We start from the raw sequence: 18,839 nt of genomic DNA, 5'->3' as shown, positions 1-18,839 counted from the left end.
GTAAACCTATACCTATTACTATATACGAATTGTCCTTAAAAAATGTATTATTTTTGTTTGATCGAAAAAGTATTTAAGATAAGATTAGATGAGAGTTCTGCCTTTTCAGTTGTGAGATACATGGCACTACAAGGTCACTGGCCATTTGATTATTTGTTTGCAAAATGATAAATTCAAATGATAGTGGTTGGCACAAGTTGCTGGGAAAAATGAGGCCACCTCATGTGTTGCCACTGTGTATGTGTGTGTGTGTGTGTGTGTGTGTGTGTGTGTGTGTGTGTGTGTGTGTGTGTGTGTGTGTGTGTGTGTGTGTGTGTGTGTGTGTGTGTGTGTGTGTGTGTGTGTGTGTGTGTGTGTATGATTTGACATCATGGCTGGTATGATCCCGTTGCAGGGTGGTGTAGTTTAGTTTAATGTGTTTCTGATCTATAGTTTTAATACAAATACTGTCATAAATACCATTTATGTATTAAACATACTTCATTTAACATACAGCCTTGTGTAATTAATTATCACGTACGTTTAAGGTATGTGTGTTGTTGTCTTCAACATTACTATTATGATGATGTAGCGTAATCCTGTTTTGCGTGTTTACTTTACTTATTACGGTAAAAACGTTTTCCGGGCCTAGATCCGCGCTCCTCGAGAGTATTTACGGTACTCCAGTAGCGTGCGCTGCTGACGTCAGAAGACCCGCTGAAATTCAAAGTTGGAGGAGGAGACTGAAAATATAAAACAAGAAGGTTGTTTCTTGTGTTGTCAGTTAGCGTTGACCTGCCTCATACAAGCTATAGTTTCATACAGACTTTTTTCCCAGGTAAGGCAACATATACGTTGTTCTGCTAACTCTGTTAAGACGAGAGGCCGCTTGTTTCTGCTAAAGTTAAGCTAGGCTAACATTAGCATGCCAGAGTGGAGGACAGTGGTGCTATTGTTAGCTCCTTTACCTGGCTGTCAAGTTACAGGTTTACAGTGTTTGGAGACAGAAAAGTGGGTTATTACGTTTAACTAACACAGGGTTATTGCATGGTTAACAAGATAACGCTGTGTACAGTTCTATAACGTTAACTGTTAGCTGACCAGCTACCAATGCTAAATGTGTTTCGTGTTGCAAATGACCTGAGATGAAGGTGAAACGCTGGGCGTTGTCACGGTTAAGTTTTATTTGGGATAACGCCAAAGCATTTTTAGCCAATATTAGTGTCGACCTCTATCTGTGTAAACCATCTGAAAGTAAGCTGTAGAAATACTTAAACAATCCTAGGGGGAAATGATTTAATAAAAATAAAATGTATTTCATGACAGATCTAGTTTTAACCTTATTAAGTTATATAACAAATCTTAATGTTAGTCCATTATAATAATGTGCATGACCTTCACGATTTAGAAATCTCCTTTTTATATGGTTTGTAACTCACACAATAATAATAGCAGGTGTTTTGAGAGTTACTGCTAAATAAACTACCATTGTTTGATTCTTGTTTGTACAAATACTGATGTGCTTGCATGTTTCCGTTCAGCAACCGCTGTCACGTGGAATACATATCTAATCTGTTATGTCACTGTTTGCAGCTCAGAATGGAATCTGGCGAGGAAAATGGTGGAAACGTCAACATGAAAAGACAGAGAGCACCTCTGTCAGATTCTGAAGACAATGTCTTCTCTTCTTCAGGTTTGTTTTTGCCTGAGAAGAAGTAAAGGTTCATGGGCATACTGTTTCCATATTCATAGCAGTCTCCTAGTACATTTGTGACTTTTGTTCTTGTGCATCTTTTATGTCTCAGAGGTGAGCGATGGCCAGAAGCGGCGGCGTCTGGAGGCAGCTGGTCAGGAGAATCGTAGTCCTCTACCTTCCACCTCTGGACGCCAAGCTGAGCTGGAGACAAAGGCAGACACACCGATGGTTCCTTCAGTCCGGTCACGAGTTCAGCAACTCTCCCAGAGACGAGATGGTAATCCTACCTCAATTGTGGAAGCAGGCTTGCTCATATTTTGTCATGCAAGTGGACGAAACATTATAAAGACTTTTCAGTGTAATGTGTTTCAACAGACTACTGTTCACAAACTACAGCCCCTCAAATTACCTTGAAGTTGCACACCTCTTAAAATGGATTCAATAATGGATTTATTGCAGGACTGTTGTATAAGACCACATTCGTTTTAGCTGGGTGCACCTAATAAACAGGAAACCAAGTGTATATATGTTCACATCTGTGCATACAAGAGTATTGCAGTGTATTTTGGCATTATTCATGGTAGTGCTCAATCAAGATGACATGTCATGGTAGCCAAGGTCAACAATCAAGCTGGATTGTCTTCTTGCAAGATAAGAACTATTTTTAAGCAATCTGTGTGAAGTTGGTTTGACAATGTGTTAGATAAATACTGCAGTTTTTAATAGCAAGTGTTTGTTGTTTTAGGAGCAGCTCCTCTGGCCCAGCGGTGCATTTCAGATCCTGGGGCTGACAGCTCATCAGTCATCATTCATGAGAAGGGCTTCAGCCATATCCTTGGTGAGGATGCAAATATACACACATTCAAAAACTTTTGAGAATGATCATCAGACAGTGGAACTTTTCTGAAATGAAAAGTTAATACAATAAACTATCAAAGGCATTGACTAAAATGTTCTCTGGCCTTCAGCTCAACCCTTACAGCGGCCAGAGGGCCAAGCCTGAGTGTGAAGGTTCGACTCCAAAGTCCGTTAAAATATGCTTCAAAGCATGTCATACAGTCAGAAGAGTGACATCCGCTGGCTGTGTGTCAGAACTGCACCAGAAAGAAAGGCCTGAAAAACCTGCTTTGTGACGTAAAGAGGCCTCTCTGGCAGTGGTCGAATTTCATGAAGCTAAATGAGATCAATGCTGCTGTGTCGAGCAAGTAAGCTTGAGCATAACATCACTAGTTTGGCTTCCCTCTGTGGACATGAAGCTCAGAGCTTTAGAGGTCCGCCGAGAGTCGGTCAAGATTTCATTGGACTTCAACTGCTCCATGGGAATTTCTGCCACAGACAGAAGCCCAACACTTTATCTGCACCTGCTGCCCATACTGCAAAGACACAAAGCTGGTTTAAAATAAATAAAAAGTATCCCTTTTAAAAAAAAAACTAAGGCAGAAAGGCTAAAATATGTCGAACTTGCTAGCTAACTTACTTACTGCATGCCACATTTCACACTTCATGTGCAGTATTTGACGGATGAATGGATTCAGTTAGCTTATTAATGGATTAGTCTGCTTTTGATATGGTAAAAGGTTAGGTTTTATCTGCACGTTCACGGTTCATCTTCAACCGCTTATTAGGGGAGCTGAAACTTCCCTTTCCCGGGCCACATTAACCCATAATCCTAGGCAAGTGTGGAGCTATAATCTCTCCACCTAGTCCTGGATCTTCCCCGACGCTTCCTTCTAGCTATCTGCACATGACATAGTAAATACAGCCTCAGCAAATAACCTCAATAGCTCCATTTTATTCCTGTTAATTCTCATGGTAAGTTTGAAATGTCCTGTAAATTTGCAACCCTAATTGTGACATGAGTTCAGTTCTATCAGTACTGTGTGTTGCTTACTCTTTACATGAGTATGTATGTCTAAATCATCTAAAATTAGATATTTTATTGATCATTTTGTAATAAATCATTTGAATCATACACATTTGTAAACTAAACATTCATCATTTTTTAATAGATATGACAACCATTTTCCACAAGAGGCAAAGATGCTTTATTGTTATTGTACTACAAAAACAAACTTTACAAATTAAAACTACTAATTTCTATAAAGTATCAATGTGGGTTTGCTTACTCTGTTGCCCGAAGAATACCTGGCAGGTGTAGCTTCCTGTAATGTTTTGTTACCTTGGATGCTTAAGATTATTATTTACTAAAAATGTTTTCTGTCCAGGTGAGGGAGAATTTAGTCAGCGAATGGAGCGTTTTAAGGTGCCGGTCTTCCAGGCTAGCCCCACCCCCACACCGAGCCCTGCACACCCCTCCCCACGGACCCGCTCCGACTTTGTGTCTGCCATTCAGCTCAAACTCCACGGCACTACAGCACCCAGCTCCAAGCAGGCTTCACGCATACGCCAGGTTTGTTCAGGGGCTTTTTTTACTGAAATGTATTAGAGACACCTAAATTACATGGATCAACACGATTCTATATCTCATGTTCTTGTCCTAAGATGGGTAAATAACTCCAAGGCCTAGTTTTGTAAAATATCACTGCAGTGGTGTCTGTCAATCTTTTAAAACATTAAAATCATTCTAAACTAAGCAGAAGCAATACCCTTAATTATATGAACTTAAAAATGAATGATTTATTTATATTTGTGTGCTATTCATGCTCATATAATGTCAATTGGTTATCGGAGTAGCTGAATAGTTTATGTCTGACCTCTAACACGGTTTCATTGATCAGGAACGGGAAAAAGAGTTGAGCCAGTTGCAATTCCAACCAATCAGTGAAAATGCCTGGCTGAAAAGGAGCAACTCCGATCCCTCGTTATCTGAGGTAGGTTTGTGATCCTGATGATCTTTTGCCTTTCAAACATCCAAGGATGTTTTGGTCGCAGCGGTCTGTAATGTCTTGTCATTTCTCTGATACTGATAGATGTGGCTATAGTGTTTGAAAACCAGGAAGTTTTGTTCTTGGATTGCCACCAAGTGATATATGATGGCTTATATATTTTTTAGGATGTCCCCCTTTAACAGGCATGATGTATGTCCAGTACAGTGACATACTCTACAGACCAATTACAACTCCAATGTTCAATTACTTTTTGGTGGAAGGAATTTTTTTTTTTGTTGAGCCATTTCCCAGATTGTTTGAGATTGTTTTACACAGCAGTTGTTAAACATTGGCAGGGATGGACCCCTCCTGGACGCTCAACTCCCACCTCCTGGGTTCCTAGATCTAGAGGGAGAGTTCAGTGGCCTCCTTTGCAGCCCTGGGATGTGAGTCTGTGACCAAATAACCCTCCTCTTTCTGGTCACTTTTGTGCTTCAACATATAGACAATACTTGGAGCCAACAGAATGGACAGTGATTAAGAATTAAGTTGGATAACAGAACAAGGCAAATCTCGGCATACAAGTATCCTACTCTTTTGGGCAAATTACCCATTTTTGTGGCTCCAGATGTTTGTCTTTTTAGGGGAAGGAATTTCACATATTAAATAGTGCACTTATTTAATTCTGGTGTGGTTTTGGGGAACTGTTACTCAAAGGCTTATCTTGTCACTTCACATGTCATGAACTGTAGTAAACCTGAACTGTCTCATTTGAGATGGCATCCGCATGAGGTAACGGACTACTTCACAGTGATGAGCGTCATAGGTTCACATTTTGTTTCATCTTTGTAATGTACAGGGATAACTGTATGACACAGTCACCTTGGAGGGGAACATGTATTGTATTTTGACTATTCAGCATAACACTCACCTTTTCATTAATTGCTCTAGTCCACTAGTTACAATGAATGTTTGTTGGTGTTCTGGGTTTAAGATTTTGTTTGCGTTTTTAATACTTTGCTTTTCTCTGATTCTCTGTTTTTTGTGCAAATGGATTAAATGATAACTGCAAGATGCAGTATTATATTACTTTTCTTTTAGTTTGCATATGTTACTCTGATTGCGTTACATTGATAAACATAAAGCATTATAAACATACAAATAAACATTTTCTGATTTCCTGGTGTTGATAATTTTGCTTCCAGCAGGTAGATGCTGATGCAGAGATGAAAGATGGCAGCTACACTGAAGCTCCTACATCAGGTGCAGAAAAGCAGTGTTCAGATGTGACAGGTAAGACTTTTAAAGTCAAACTGACCTTTGCTCAAACCATCTTCATTAATTTTTTTTTTCTACAGTTTAGAGAATTCAGTCAAACACCAGGACTTTGGCAGACCCTAGCAATATAAGTAGGAATGTCCTTAACTGACTAGTATTTAGGCCCCATTAATAATTTTCTTCCAGTCTATTTCTGTTGCAGCCTGTTGCACTTTAAGTATAACAATTGTAAACACAAAATCCCACAATAATCTGTTAAAATAGTGATGGCTATTCAGTGATGCAGCTGATCTACAATACATACAGTCAATAAAATTGGAATACCACACTTGAAACTAGAAACGTGCTATATTATAATAATATAAAGTTTGCACAACATAAAAAAATGCGGTTGTATGGTCATCTACACTTAAGGAGTGATGTGTGTGTTCAATCTGATGTTACTTTACAAGTAGAATAATGACAGTAATAATGTACAGCCTTTCATTTTCATTCATCAAAAAAGTCACTGTGAGACCAATAGTCAGCCAATAGTCTAAGTGTCAGGATACAAATCTTGCGATTTGCACACCCCTTTTTTTAACACAGGGCTGGCACATATTTCTAAAATCCAGGCCTTTCATTCTCTATCATGCAGTTTTCTTTCAGTTTGTGCTTTTATTTTCATTTTATTTATTTTTTTACTAACACAATTTGAATCATACACATCAACATCATGTGTAACTGAATAGTGAATGAATAGTTGTCAGTACCTTCTCTGAACTATATCATGTGTGAAACTTGGGTACCCTAGTGTTAAGACATGAGACTACTTTTTCAACAGGTGAAAGGGCCCCCAGTGACTCTGAAGCATCTGTAGCACTTGTAAACTCTAATAGGGGGCAGCTGCACATGGAATGGAAGGAGCAAGATACTCATCGAGGTGATGAAGTCAGGGAGGAGAAAGAGCACAAGGCTGCAGCTGCAAATGAAGCAAATCAGCCAGTGACCCAACAACACCATACTGTACTGAAGTTGTCTTTTAGCGAGGATCAGAGTCTCTCCAAAGCAACTTCCAGTGAGGACCAGAATGTGTCAGAGTTGCCTACAGGTGGTGGGCAAGGCTTGCTACAATCAACTCGCGCTGAAGAGTCAAACATGAACGGTCAAACCGTTAAGGTTTCCATAGTAACTGAACGGAGCGGACCTGAAGTGTTTTCATTGGATGAAAATGATGGTTCTTCATACAGTGAAGAGGGTATTGAGCCTTCAACAGATGAGGAGTTTAAGTCGTGGAGATATCCTCAAGACAAGGTGTTCCGAGAGGGAGAGTCTGTCAAAGCTGAAGAACAGGAGGAGGATGTGTTTGTTAAAGAGGACGAAAGGAAGGTGGAAAAAGAGAAAAGTGCCAGTGTTGCAGATCACAGTGGACCCTCTGACATCCAGGGTGGTGAATGTTATTTGGGTGCTGACTCTGCTGAGATTTCTGGCTGCTCAGAAATACAGGAAGATCAGAATTCTAGACTCAAGGAGGATGCAAATGAGTCAGAAAGCAGTTTAGATTATTCTTTCAAAGACCAATCTAATTTAAACAGAGACCAGGGGAACATAGAGTCCTGTAAAGGATTTTGTAAGGGGGCCACTACAGAAAACATTGATATTTTTACAATGAAACAAGACCAGAAAGATACAGGGGGGTACACTCATAACCATGATATACGTCAACAGTCAAAGGAGAGCCAGGCAGTCATAATAAAAGAAGACATGGATCTAGAGTCTGACAGAAGAGGCCCAAGTAGCAGCGACAAACCAACAGGGGCTTCTCCTTTTGAACGTGTTGCTCACGCCCTGAAAGAATCACAGACGGTGAACACAGAGCTTGACCGAAATATTGAAGATGTAGCAAAACCTAAGGTAGAGACACAGACTGTATCTTCAGAAACTGATGGACACGATGGAGCTCAGAGTTTGACAGAGGTCCAGGTGTCAGAGGAAATGGAGCAAGAGGCAGCAGATGAAAGGCAGGGTGTTGTAGATGGGCTGACAGAAGAAACTCACAAGGCAGAGGGACGAGAAATCTCAAAGAAAGTCACCTTTATCCTGGAGCCTGAGCTAATCAATGACGCAACCCTGTCTGAGGCCAATACCTCCACAGAGTCCAGGGCAGAGACAAGTATGTCAGGTGAGAACAGTGAGAATGTGCAAGTATGAGCTCCTGAGGGCACCGTAGGAGAAGTTGAGCACATGGGTGAAATAGTAAGAGCGTGTTTTGTAAATCAGGGGTGACTAAAGGTTTGGACATGCACAGATGTTTGGTGATTGTGTATGGCTGTTTCTGTGTTATTTGAAAGTGGGGCCACAAGCACACAGTTGATATTGCACAGGTGCACTGAAGGGAATACATGTGACTGAGCATAAACCTGAAACAAGATGGATGGTGCCAGTCTGTTGTGGGCTTTCCTCATTTAAACACTTAGTTGTCTGGGTCCACAGCAGCCATCTCCCTGTTGTTTAAATTGTAGTCCGTATATGGTTCAGAAAGTGTCTTGATTAGTTTGTGAATGTGTCATTGCACAGATGCTGAACTGAGCTCTCATGACGAGACCAACACCGCTGAAATAATTGACCAGATGTTCGAGGAGGTGCTGGAATACGCTGGAAAGATGGAGAAGGAGAGGCCGGATGATGACGACACAGAGGATCGCGACAGCGGCATTGGTGTTCACTCTGGAGACAAAGATAAGATGGACACAGAGTCAGAGAAGGAGAGAAGTGAAGAAGAGGGGGAGTCTAAGGAAGAAGAGTGTGACGAGAGCAAGAAGCTTGAAAGCAACAGAGATGAGCTGACATTTCCTCCCAGCGGCATCCTCTCTCCTCTCAGCAAGTCTGTAGAGGCTGTGGTCACCCCTCTGGTAAGATGAATTCATAACTTTGAGCTGTCCTGAGTTGCATTAGGGGAGCTTCTGGTGAATTCAGAATCTGGAAAAATAAATAAAAAATTGCTCCATATTCTATTAACAGCGACTAGCAGCGAGCCAGGAGTCCAACCCTCCTTCTCTTCTCTTGAGTCCAGAGGAGACCACCACCCCTCTTGCTGAATCTGCTCCTCTGTACAGGTAATAACATCCTAGCCACGTGTGCACATTCTGTTTGGAATAAACCCAGGTCCTCGGTCTTGAATCATTATTTGTTGTGTTTGGCAGACAGACAATAAATTACATGCCTCTTGTTTTTTATTTGTTAGCCAAGTATGTTAAGCCAGCTTTTTACCATTGACATGTTCAAACTGATAACTTAGCCAGTAATACATAGTTATGTAGGCCCATAGGCTTTATTTAAGCAATAATTTTACATTATTATAGGGGACTAGCTATGATAACTATGATTTTGGTCGCCATAATGTTAAAATGTTTTTCTGTTACTTAAAGGCTGCATCGTCTTTCACTCATGCTATTCTTTCAAATCATATCGTCATATCATTATCTACGAATCACTAATTACTCTTTCTAAAGCTCTTCTGCCCTTTTCTTTTAAATATAGGGACTGTAGAGTCAGGAAAAGTCCTCAGTTTGTACATATCAATTCAATTCAAAAAACTTTATTTGTCCCCGGGGGGCAATTCAGGGCACACAGAGCAGCAAATGGCAAACGACAGTGCAACTATACAAAAACATTTTAACCTAACAACAAGAATAAAGTGTAGAAGAAGAATAAGTGTCAGGATGTTAGTGTGTTAGTACAGGTAGAATAAGTGTCAGGATGTTAGTGTGTTAGTACAGGTTAGATATATTGTTAATATACTTAAATTTGACTGTGTAGTTGATTGGTACTTTCAAGCGTCATTGTTTTGTGATTTACAGTATTGATGCCTACCGCACACAAAGACAGAATAAGCCGCGCACCGTTCAGAGTGTCACTCCTGGGGTTAAGAGGCGAGCTCCCGAGAAGTCCCAATCTCAACCCTCTGTCAACATCAAGGAGAAAATCACGGTGAACAACCCATTAACTGTTGTTGTTGTTGTTGATTTACTAATTTCACAGTCAATCAGTACTCAGGAGGAGATCCATCAGAATATACATACTTTAGTTACATATGATTAATTCAGTCAATTGTAAATGTAAACTGCTGAAATTGGCCTCTTTTTGATTGGATTATATCCAGACCTGTACTAGTCTGGTGTACTGGGTGTACAGTGGGTATAAAGCCTGAACCGGCATAGAGTGGCCAATTGTTCCCAAATGCCCTTTTGGGGTATTTACTGACGTATTGTATATCGTAGAATGTTAAAATCTTGTAAGCCTGTGTTAACCACAGACCTAATTTCAGGCCTCTAACCAAAAAAATATACAAAAAAACTTTTTTGAGACAAGAGAACCGGAAGTTTAAAACTGCTAACTCATTTCCATGTTTTAGGGCTCATTCCTTAAACACGGAAATGTTTTAGGAAACCCTTCTGCTTTCGGGCTCAGCACCGACCAACAAGGATGTGATTGGCTTAAAGAAATACAAACAAGCAGAGTGTTTTTCTCTCTCCCTATACCAGAATATTAACTTGTGCAGCCAGATCATACTGCAGCGCTGACACAGCAGGTCTAGCAATGAGACTAATCCAGTACAGTGAGTAACCCACAGTCTTGCATGTTGACCCGTGTTTGTTCAGGCTCTTAATGAAGAAGCAGGGAAGCTGCAGACTGTGATCAACCAGACCCTGCAGGCTCTGAGCTGCTGTACCGATGAAGAGCATGGACGGGGATCACTGGAGGAGGCCGAAGCTGAGAAACTTCTGTTGGTCTCCTGTATGTACACAACAAGATTAGTGGTTGAATGTTAGGGTTGGGCGCTTAATCGATAAGATCGCGTTTCATCTTTCAATAGATGAATAACTAAATAAATGATGAAATTATATATTGAGTCATCATGATACACAATTACGTCATGTAAATTGATATTAACAAGCACATACTAACTCAAAACACTAAAGGTCTTGATAGAATAAGAAACTACTCAATTTCTTACGTATTGTTCTATTCTATTAACATAGAACATGCAATATGGTCATATATATTTCTGTAGAGATATTAAATTATTAGGATAAAAGATTTATTATTATTTAATGGCCCCATCTTTGTGTAACAACACAGATGGGCAGCATTGTTGTATTGTAGCCTCAACAGCAATTGCATTCTCAACGGTATTCATGACAAAAGACACATACTATACATACATACATACATACATTGTCTATTTAATAACTTTTAGTTTCTTTTCAAAAGCCTGAATGATTATATTCAAATCATGATAAGTATTTTTCTACTTCTTTTGTCGTCTTTTTGTCCTTTTTATTATTCTTGTGATTTACTTGTCTGTTTCAGGTGAGAAACGCTCTGCCCTGCTGGCAGAGGTGACCAGACTGAGGGAGGAGAGGAACTCTGAGTCGGAAGAGGACAAGGAGTACGTTTCGCAGCAGGCCTGCAGGGGGACTGTCAGCATCACAAAAATCCAGTTGCCTCTCAAGGTGGAATTTGTCTGCTCCTCACACAACCGCACAGGTAGCCCAGCAACAAAACATTTCAATTATTTATTTTATTTTTTGGGGCTTGATTTTTATTTGCCTCACATTTAACATTATTATGTGTGATTGCAATAAAAACCTTATATTTCAAAATTCAGGGCTTAATTGACCCCGATGTAGAGGTTGACATCCACTTTGAAATGACCGAGTTGTTTATGTAACGATTTAGGTCGGCCAAGTCACTACTTTTTCGTCCTGATCCGCTACGGGCCTTGCAACATCGTCGCCACCCCACTGGCCACGGCTGCTGATGCTCAGAAAGGAGACACCATCTCCTTCCCTACTTCTGTCACTCTGTAAGCTGGTTTTGGGTTACTCGTCTGATTTGTGCATTCATGCTAGTGGGAGCACATCAATGGCAGGTATAAAAAGAGCTGGTACACATTTCTAAAATTCAGTCCTTGCATTCTCTGTCATGCGGTTTCCTTTCCTTTTGCGGTCAATTTGCATCATACACTTTGGCTGTCAACACCATCTGATAAATCTCATGCACTGCTCGTAGCACATGTGCTATATTAACATGCACGTTTTTTCATAGCACATTTTTTCAATGTCAACATCACTGGACAAACGTGTTTGGTTTCTTGCTTCATATTTTCTTATTTTGTTTACAAATGATTCATGAACAACTTTAGCCAAGTTGGGACACTTATATGCACTGTAGATCTTTTAGCACACATTTCATGTTTTTGTTCTAAAATATAATTTTGTTGACTTGCCTTTTAGAAATTGAACTCTTATGCCTGTGTCCATGTGATCATCTCTGGGGACATATAGATAAGATTATTGCATATAATATTGTTTTGTCTCCTTTTTATTTCAGGAAAGATATCCGCTCATCCTTTGAGATTGATGTGGAAGTCTACAGCCTGGTGAGATAAAGCATTTTACGTTTTGATGTGCAGTCGTTTTTTGTTGTGTACTTAGCTAAAGAGTATTGTTTTGGTTTATTTTGGTGGGACCGGCAGAATACATCGCTTAGCGTACTGGGGAGCGTATCTATGTTCCCCGCTTTGTATGTGACCGGGGAACATTGGACCCTTTTTTAAGAAAGGGTCCCAATGTTCCCCTCTGTTCACAGAAAGGGTCCCAATGTTCCCCGGTCTGTTATTTCTGTGCCAAATTTCCCTGGCATATAGGCCTATGTTGTCCCTAACCATGACAAAATGTTGAATTAAATCAGCGAAAGCATATGCTTATGTTACGCTATGTATCTTTTTAGATCTGCTATCATTTGGGGATTTTTAATGTGTTTGTTCTTGTGCCATCTAGTCCCACACTTCAGGTAGTAACAGTACCATGGACCGGAGCACCACCAAGTCACGGGTAAGTCGTTGAGTCAAATAATGAGCTTGGTCTGAATTTCCCAATGACAGCCTAATTCATTTATGTTGTCTTTACATATTCAGGTCACACCGAGAAAGCTTCTGAACACTATCACAGTGAGACAGTTTTTATTTCATGCTGAAATATTATAGTATTAAGTGTTGTTGTTTCTCATCAATGTTTCCTTTTGTTTTCAACAGAGATCCAATAACAGCCTGACAAGTAAGTTGAGTTTTATTTGTTCAATATTTGTTATTGTACATGGATTCTTTTTTTTTTATTTTCTTTGTAGTTTTAATCAACTTTGGAAAAGTAGCTAGTTCATGTTTGGGCATTTTTTTGGTAGACAAAACATGTTATTTGATATGGTAGCAATTGTATTTTGTTACACATTTTGCCGACTGACTATTTCATGTTTGTTTAAGTTGTCATTATGTTTTTTTCTTTGTCTTTCAGCTGCTACTCTTCCTGCTCTCAACACACGTCGCTCCAGTAACTTTTGTCTGGTCGGCTCCCACAAAATCACTTTAGCCTCACTGGGACACAGCAAGTTCCCTCTGGATAAGGTAAATTACCTGTCATGATATTGTTCAGATGGATACTGTTTTTGCCATCTTCAGCAATTGCTGCTAAAATATGTCCTGAGCAGTTTTGGTGAAAACAGGATTGGTCAGTGGAATAATTTTAATATTTAAAAACAAATCAACCTATAGAATCTACTGGAGACTGCAGTGATAAAACAAGCTTTGTATCTTTGTCAATCTGGCATGAATGAATGCGGTTAGATGGAATATTCTGCAAGTGCAGACCTGTAAGTCCTTTTTGTGGTAATTGTTAATTGAAAAATAGCATTCAGAAGGGAAAAGCATGGCTCATATGATACATCCACTGGCACCGGATTCTGTCTGAAGCACAGTGCTACCGCCACGCCTATACACCCTCTTGGTGCTTTTTTCATTCTGTTGGAAGTTTCAACACATGGGTGGCTCCCTGGTGATGTAATCTGTCTGCCCCTCCCTGTCTGCCTCCCTCCCCCCTCTCTGTCTTGCTTCCTCCACTCAGATGAAACTTGATGGCAAAATCAGGAGGCTGCTGGGAGATGAATTTCAGGAAAAGGTTTCACTCTTTTCACAACACTGCCAGCACTTCACCTCTCAACATTTCCCTCTGCAAAAACTAACCTTGTCTCTGACTCACCATTTCATTCCTACAGATTAACCGCCGCCTCGATCTTGATAGTATTTGTTTGTGGTGAATGAATTTGATTTCATTAGGTCAAGCTCTTTCCCATCTGATCTCAAAATCAAAGACAATATTCATGATGTTGGTATTCTGACTCCAAAGCTCAGTACATAGTTCTTCAGTGCTTCAAGGAATCAGACTCATAGGGAAATGTTTTTGTACAAATATTTCTCTGCTATATTGTTGCATAATTCATTTTGGATTACATGATGTCTGGGAGGAAAATGGCAGTTTAGAAACAGCATTTTTAATCAATCATCATTGATCACTTTGTCATTTCATGTGTTTGTGTGCGTGCGTGTATACGTACTGTCTAAATATACGAGAAGAATTTCACTCCACCATGGTGATACCTTATCATAATGATACTGAGTATCTAAAAGGTATATGAAGTATCTTAAAAGTTGAAACGGTTGAATTAACTTTTCTTTACAAAAATGGATGAAGCGCATGTTGGAATGAAATTCCTGAAAACTTTGTTTTCTGTTTCTCGCTTCTCTACATGTCTCCCACATCACACTAGTTTAACAGCGTGTCTCCCTCTTTTTCCCCGGACTACAGGTGCCTTTTCTCTCACCTCTAGAGGGCAACATCTACCTGCAACTGGACAGTGAAAGTCACTCTAATGTACAGCACCAAGGCTTCCTGGTCAGTGATATCATGTTGCTTATTTTCCACAACTTCTCTGAAAACATCCTCCATTTTAATATTATATTACATTTGTTTAGCTGACTTAGAGAATATATTTTTCTCATAGTCTTTTATTAGTGTGAGTATCTTGCATTACAGTCAAGAAACACATTTACACATCAGTGGGAATGTAGCACCTGTCTTTGCTAAACTGATTTACACTAATACTAATGTTTTACACTAATCCAAACAGACAAAACAGAAGTTTCCGTAAAATGTTGGAAAACCATTTTAATCTGCATTTGTTGCATTACATTCACTCTTTTCTGGATCTGTTCACAGACAATGTTCGAGTTGATCAGTGGATATGGGGTGTGGCATCGCCGATATTTTGTTCTGGTGGGATATAACATGTACTACTGGAACCACCCTAATGACAAAGAAACTAAGGTACAGATTGACCACCAGACAGCCTTGCATGCTAAGTCACCGAGTTACAATCGGTAGCTTTACTTCTGTTTTCTGAATGAACCTCCCAGGATGCAGAGGGCAGCATTTCTCTGCGCAGCTCCCACAGTCAGTGTGTCAGGCCTGTGAAGAGGGACTCGTGTGCTCGGCCTTTCACCTTTGAGCTGGTGAACAACATCCTGCAGCAGCAGCAGCAGGACGCCAGCCAGGACGCTCTGGCAAAGTAAGATGGACTAAAACTGAAACCTCTTGAAAAATGAAAACTGTGGGAGTTAGTAAATACACTCAATTGTAATCAAACTACTTTCCATCTGTGAAACCCAGATATCCCGTCTATTAAAGCACTAATTGTTTGCCTTGTTTGATCGTCTTTGAAGTTACACATTTTGGCCCATTGACAGTCAAAGTCTCTTCATTCATCATGATCACTCGTCACTTTTGTTTACAGTCAGCATGAAGCATATTGTTTTTGGGGCTGCAGCCAACTAGTGATGTCACAGAGGCTGTCTTTACTTTTGACAGTTGATAGGAAACGCCTTTTGTGACATCAGTGATTGGGTTGTGTATAGCAATGTATTTTGCAACAGTATAATTACTATAAAAAAGAATAAAGCGATACTTTTGCTGGTTTTAATCCAGGTCTGTGTCATGGTCATGTGGGCAGTGTGTTTGGCCTGTCAGTTGTGGAATTCCCTGTGGAAATGTTTCATGTCATGTGGGCAGATCTCTGATGCTTTGCTCCACGGGGACTTCCGCCAGGGAGACAGGCCAAACACCCTTCATCTAAACACAATGCCCACCTTGCCATGACAACACTCTTTTTATAGCACATTTCACTTTTTGTGCGGCTGGGTGTGGTCTCGATTTGGTGGAGTAAGCAGAAAGAGCAGTACCTGTCTTGTCAATACTGATTGGTGACTTTAATTCTGATAGATGTTCCAACGGGCTCAATGGCATCTGCTCTGACTCCTCCAACAGTTCTTACCATGCTGATGGATTTTGTTCTTTTACAGGTGTTGGTTTTCAGCTGACACCAAACAAGAGAGATTGGACTGGATGGAGAAAGTCAATCAAGCTCTTTTGGACTTTCACACATGGAACCGAACATCTGCGACCCAAGTGGAGAGTCAGCAGGCAAACCCGTCCAGCAGTGGGAACCTGAGGGAGAGCATACTGTAACTACATCACATGAAAGCACGGTGAAAGCAGCTTTATGTAGCGGGTAGATGAGCTGACATCAGGGTTAAGATTCTTTATCTCAGAGCTGCAGGAGGTGAGCTTCTTCTTTTATAGGCTGTTTCACTGTTAAAATGAAACCGGCTAATCACACAAACAAGGCCAAACTTTAAGTGTCTCATTGATTTCTTTTTTCTACTTTTTTTTTGTTTTGGGAGATGTATTTGATTTTCATGTTTGTTTGTTTTATCTGAATCCAATCATTGCTATTGGTTTTCACTTTTATTTACAAAGTCACAGTTGCCATTTGAATATTTTTAGTTTTACTTTATCTTGATTTTGTGAGAAATGTTTTATCTTGACTTTTTCTCTGGCAATCAGCTGCTTTAACCTTTTGTTGGAAACATTTGGTCACTTTCAGTAGCTAAGGTGAAACTTCTTGTAGCTTCTATATTTTTGAGATCATTTACACATGAATTTAGATTCATATTGTATTTTTGCATCGTTTAAACTGGAAGGATAAACATTTGTAGAGACACTAATGAATATTGAAGGAGAGGAAAATCTTTAACTCTACTAATCTAGGATGAGAATGTATTTGAAATGGCAGGAAACTATGAATTATTATTATTATTATATAGAAGGAATGATTGCTAGTCTTGGAATGGGAGTCTTTTAGACAAACCGTGTCTGCTTCTGTTTAATAATATTCATTTCTGATCTTTGGCCCAGTCCATCTATTCTGGGTGGAAGTAGGCTTTTGTTCCACTGAACCAACAGATATTTGGCTGTTATCTTTTTTTTTTTTACTAAAGAAGGGACCAGTCAAAATGTTAATCCATCCCTGTGGTCAGTGCGTGGGGTTTTTACTTCCTTCCAAGAAGTCATATTCCTGACTACATACTTTGTTACTGCACATAAATAAACCCATTTATTTTCATATTTAAACCCATATTATACTGTATGATACTGTGTAATGCAGTGGATGAGAGAACTGGTGAGGTAAGAGGGGTCTGTAATGATAATGCTGCTACATTGAATGTAGTCTGTTCTGTCTGATGTCCTGTTCTCTACATGTATTTCCACCTATCAGCCTGTCACTTTGTTATAAATGTTATTCATGTGACCTCTCATTCTATGCACTTAATTGAAGGTACCAATAAATAAATGGATTGAAATGGCTACAAAAACGGTTTATATTTATGGCAGGGGTTTTGCATGCAGATGCTGGTCCAAAAGGCTACAATGCCTAATTTATAATGTATCATGGAAATTAGATACCATCAGCAGATATTTCCGTTTTCTTTCCGATGGAAAACTGGTTGGAAAAGAATGCAGTGTTATTTCGAAAGGATGTCTCAGACAAATGGATCTAATGGGTTTCAATACTCCCCACTCGCCTCCTGACATTTAAATGCACTTATAAAGGAATGTACAAGTGCCGCTAGTGGAACCATAGATGTGCTATACATACAGAGCCTGGGAGAGTCTGGCAGGAAGGCAGCTCAGGTCAGGAATGCCATGCAGGAAGTGGTCTAGAATTAGACTTCCTGTTCATCCCATAGCTCCTCTGGGTGGAGGCGCAGCAGGGTGTTCTGCAGCTCAAGGTGATTACAACAACAGGAGGGTGGGGGCACAACATACAGCTGTGTCGCTGCATCGTCCAACACCAGCTGTTACAGCATTAGTATACCCTGGGTGCTGGCACAGTAGAGTGAATTTCTGAGTGTATCCCCTTTCGCAGCAATTGTATAGCAGTAAATTCAGTTTGATACAAAAGGTTGGTGCAAATGGAAGCTTTTAAACATGCAGATCTATCCATTTAAAACTGTATGAACTATTTGTTTCTTCGTAATTGGACTAAATATTGGTATGCACTATTTAAACCTTTGGTCCTATGGTGGTGTCAGAGGAAAGGTCAGCAGGTCACTTTCATCTAGGGATGAGTAACATCAACAAAAAATGTTCTACCAATGTGACCAATATTTTTGCTCTGTGCCAAGTGCTAAAAGGCAGATGATCGGCAGCAGTAAAAAAAAAAAAAAAAATTACATTGGTGTCAATTATCTGGATGCTAGAACTCTGATCTCGTCCTGCAGGCCGACTGCAAACGCAAATCAGATGGTTGTTAGATCCACAGCAGAGGGAGTGACTGAGGGTCTGTTAAAAGACAAGGGGACAACTCCACTGCAGTGAGCCTCACTGTCTGCGTGACAAGACTAAAGAACAGCAGGTCGGCGGCCTTGTTGTCCTTAGTGATGTGGTCCCACCCTGACAGGAATACATTCGGCACAACATCCTGGTGTGTCAACATCTGCTCCTTTCCTAACATGGCTCTGGAGGAAATTGTTCCTGTGTGGCAAAGATACTAGAGATGACACTGAGGCGGCGGGCTTGTTAGTGTGACTAACAAAGGCAACCACCTTGACGGAAGGAAGGTTAGACAGATTCAAGACATTTGTTCAACAAAGGATTTTTGCATCCTGTAGTCCAATACTCTTACAGATATACACGATCAAGGGAATAAGGGACTATAGAAATATGAACTGTTTTGGTTTTATGGGTCGAAAACGTAACTGTCGTTTGCAGCAGCTGCACTGCACAGTGGAACATTTAACAGCGTAAGGAGCCAGGTATTTCTATCAGGAGTAGATGTGGACAAAA

At 40.1% G+C, this 18,839-nt stretch overlaps 1 protein-coding gene across 1 annotated transcript; it reads left to right on the top strand.

Annotated features, from left to right (window-relative positions):
- Positions 1–1,578: 1,578 nt before the first annotated feature.
- anln2 (anillin, actin binding protein 2) lies at positions 1,579–16,178 on the top strand (the record flags this gene model as incomplete). The annotated part of the gene is made up of 22 exons (XM_083916938.1): positions 1,579–1,672; positions 1,785–1,952; positions 2,421–2,513; positions 3,901–4,085; positions 4,414–4,506; positions 5,712–5,796; positions 8,338–8,672; positions 8,782–8,876; positions 9,621–9,750; positions 10,422–10,557; positions 11,134–11,310; positions 11,503–11,629; positions 12,157–12,205; positions 12,606–12,659; positions 12,743–12,775; positions 12,860–12,881; positions 13,116–13,225; positions 13,722–13,775; positions 14,463–14,549; positions 14,874–14,981; positions 15,071–15,222; positions 16,013–16,178. The coding sequence occupies 22 exons, from the start codon at positions 1,579–1,581 to the stop codon at positions 16,176–16,178; spliced, it is 2,553 nt and encodes an 850-aa protein (XP_083773064.1).
- Between the last annotated feature and the right edge of the window lie 2,661 nt (positions 16,179–18,839).

The sequence above is a fragment of the Echiichthys vipera genome (assembly GCF_963691815.1).
Source record: "Echiichthys vipera genome assembly, chromosome: 7".
Lineage (NCBI taxonomy): Eukaryota > Metazoa > Chordata > Actinopteri > Perciformes > Trachinidae > Echiichthys > Echiichthys vipera.
This window is presented reverse-complemented; position numbering and strand designations above follow the sequence as displayed.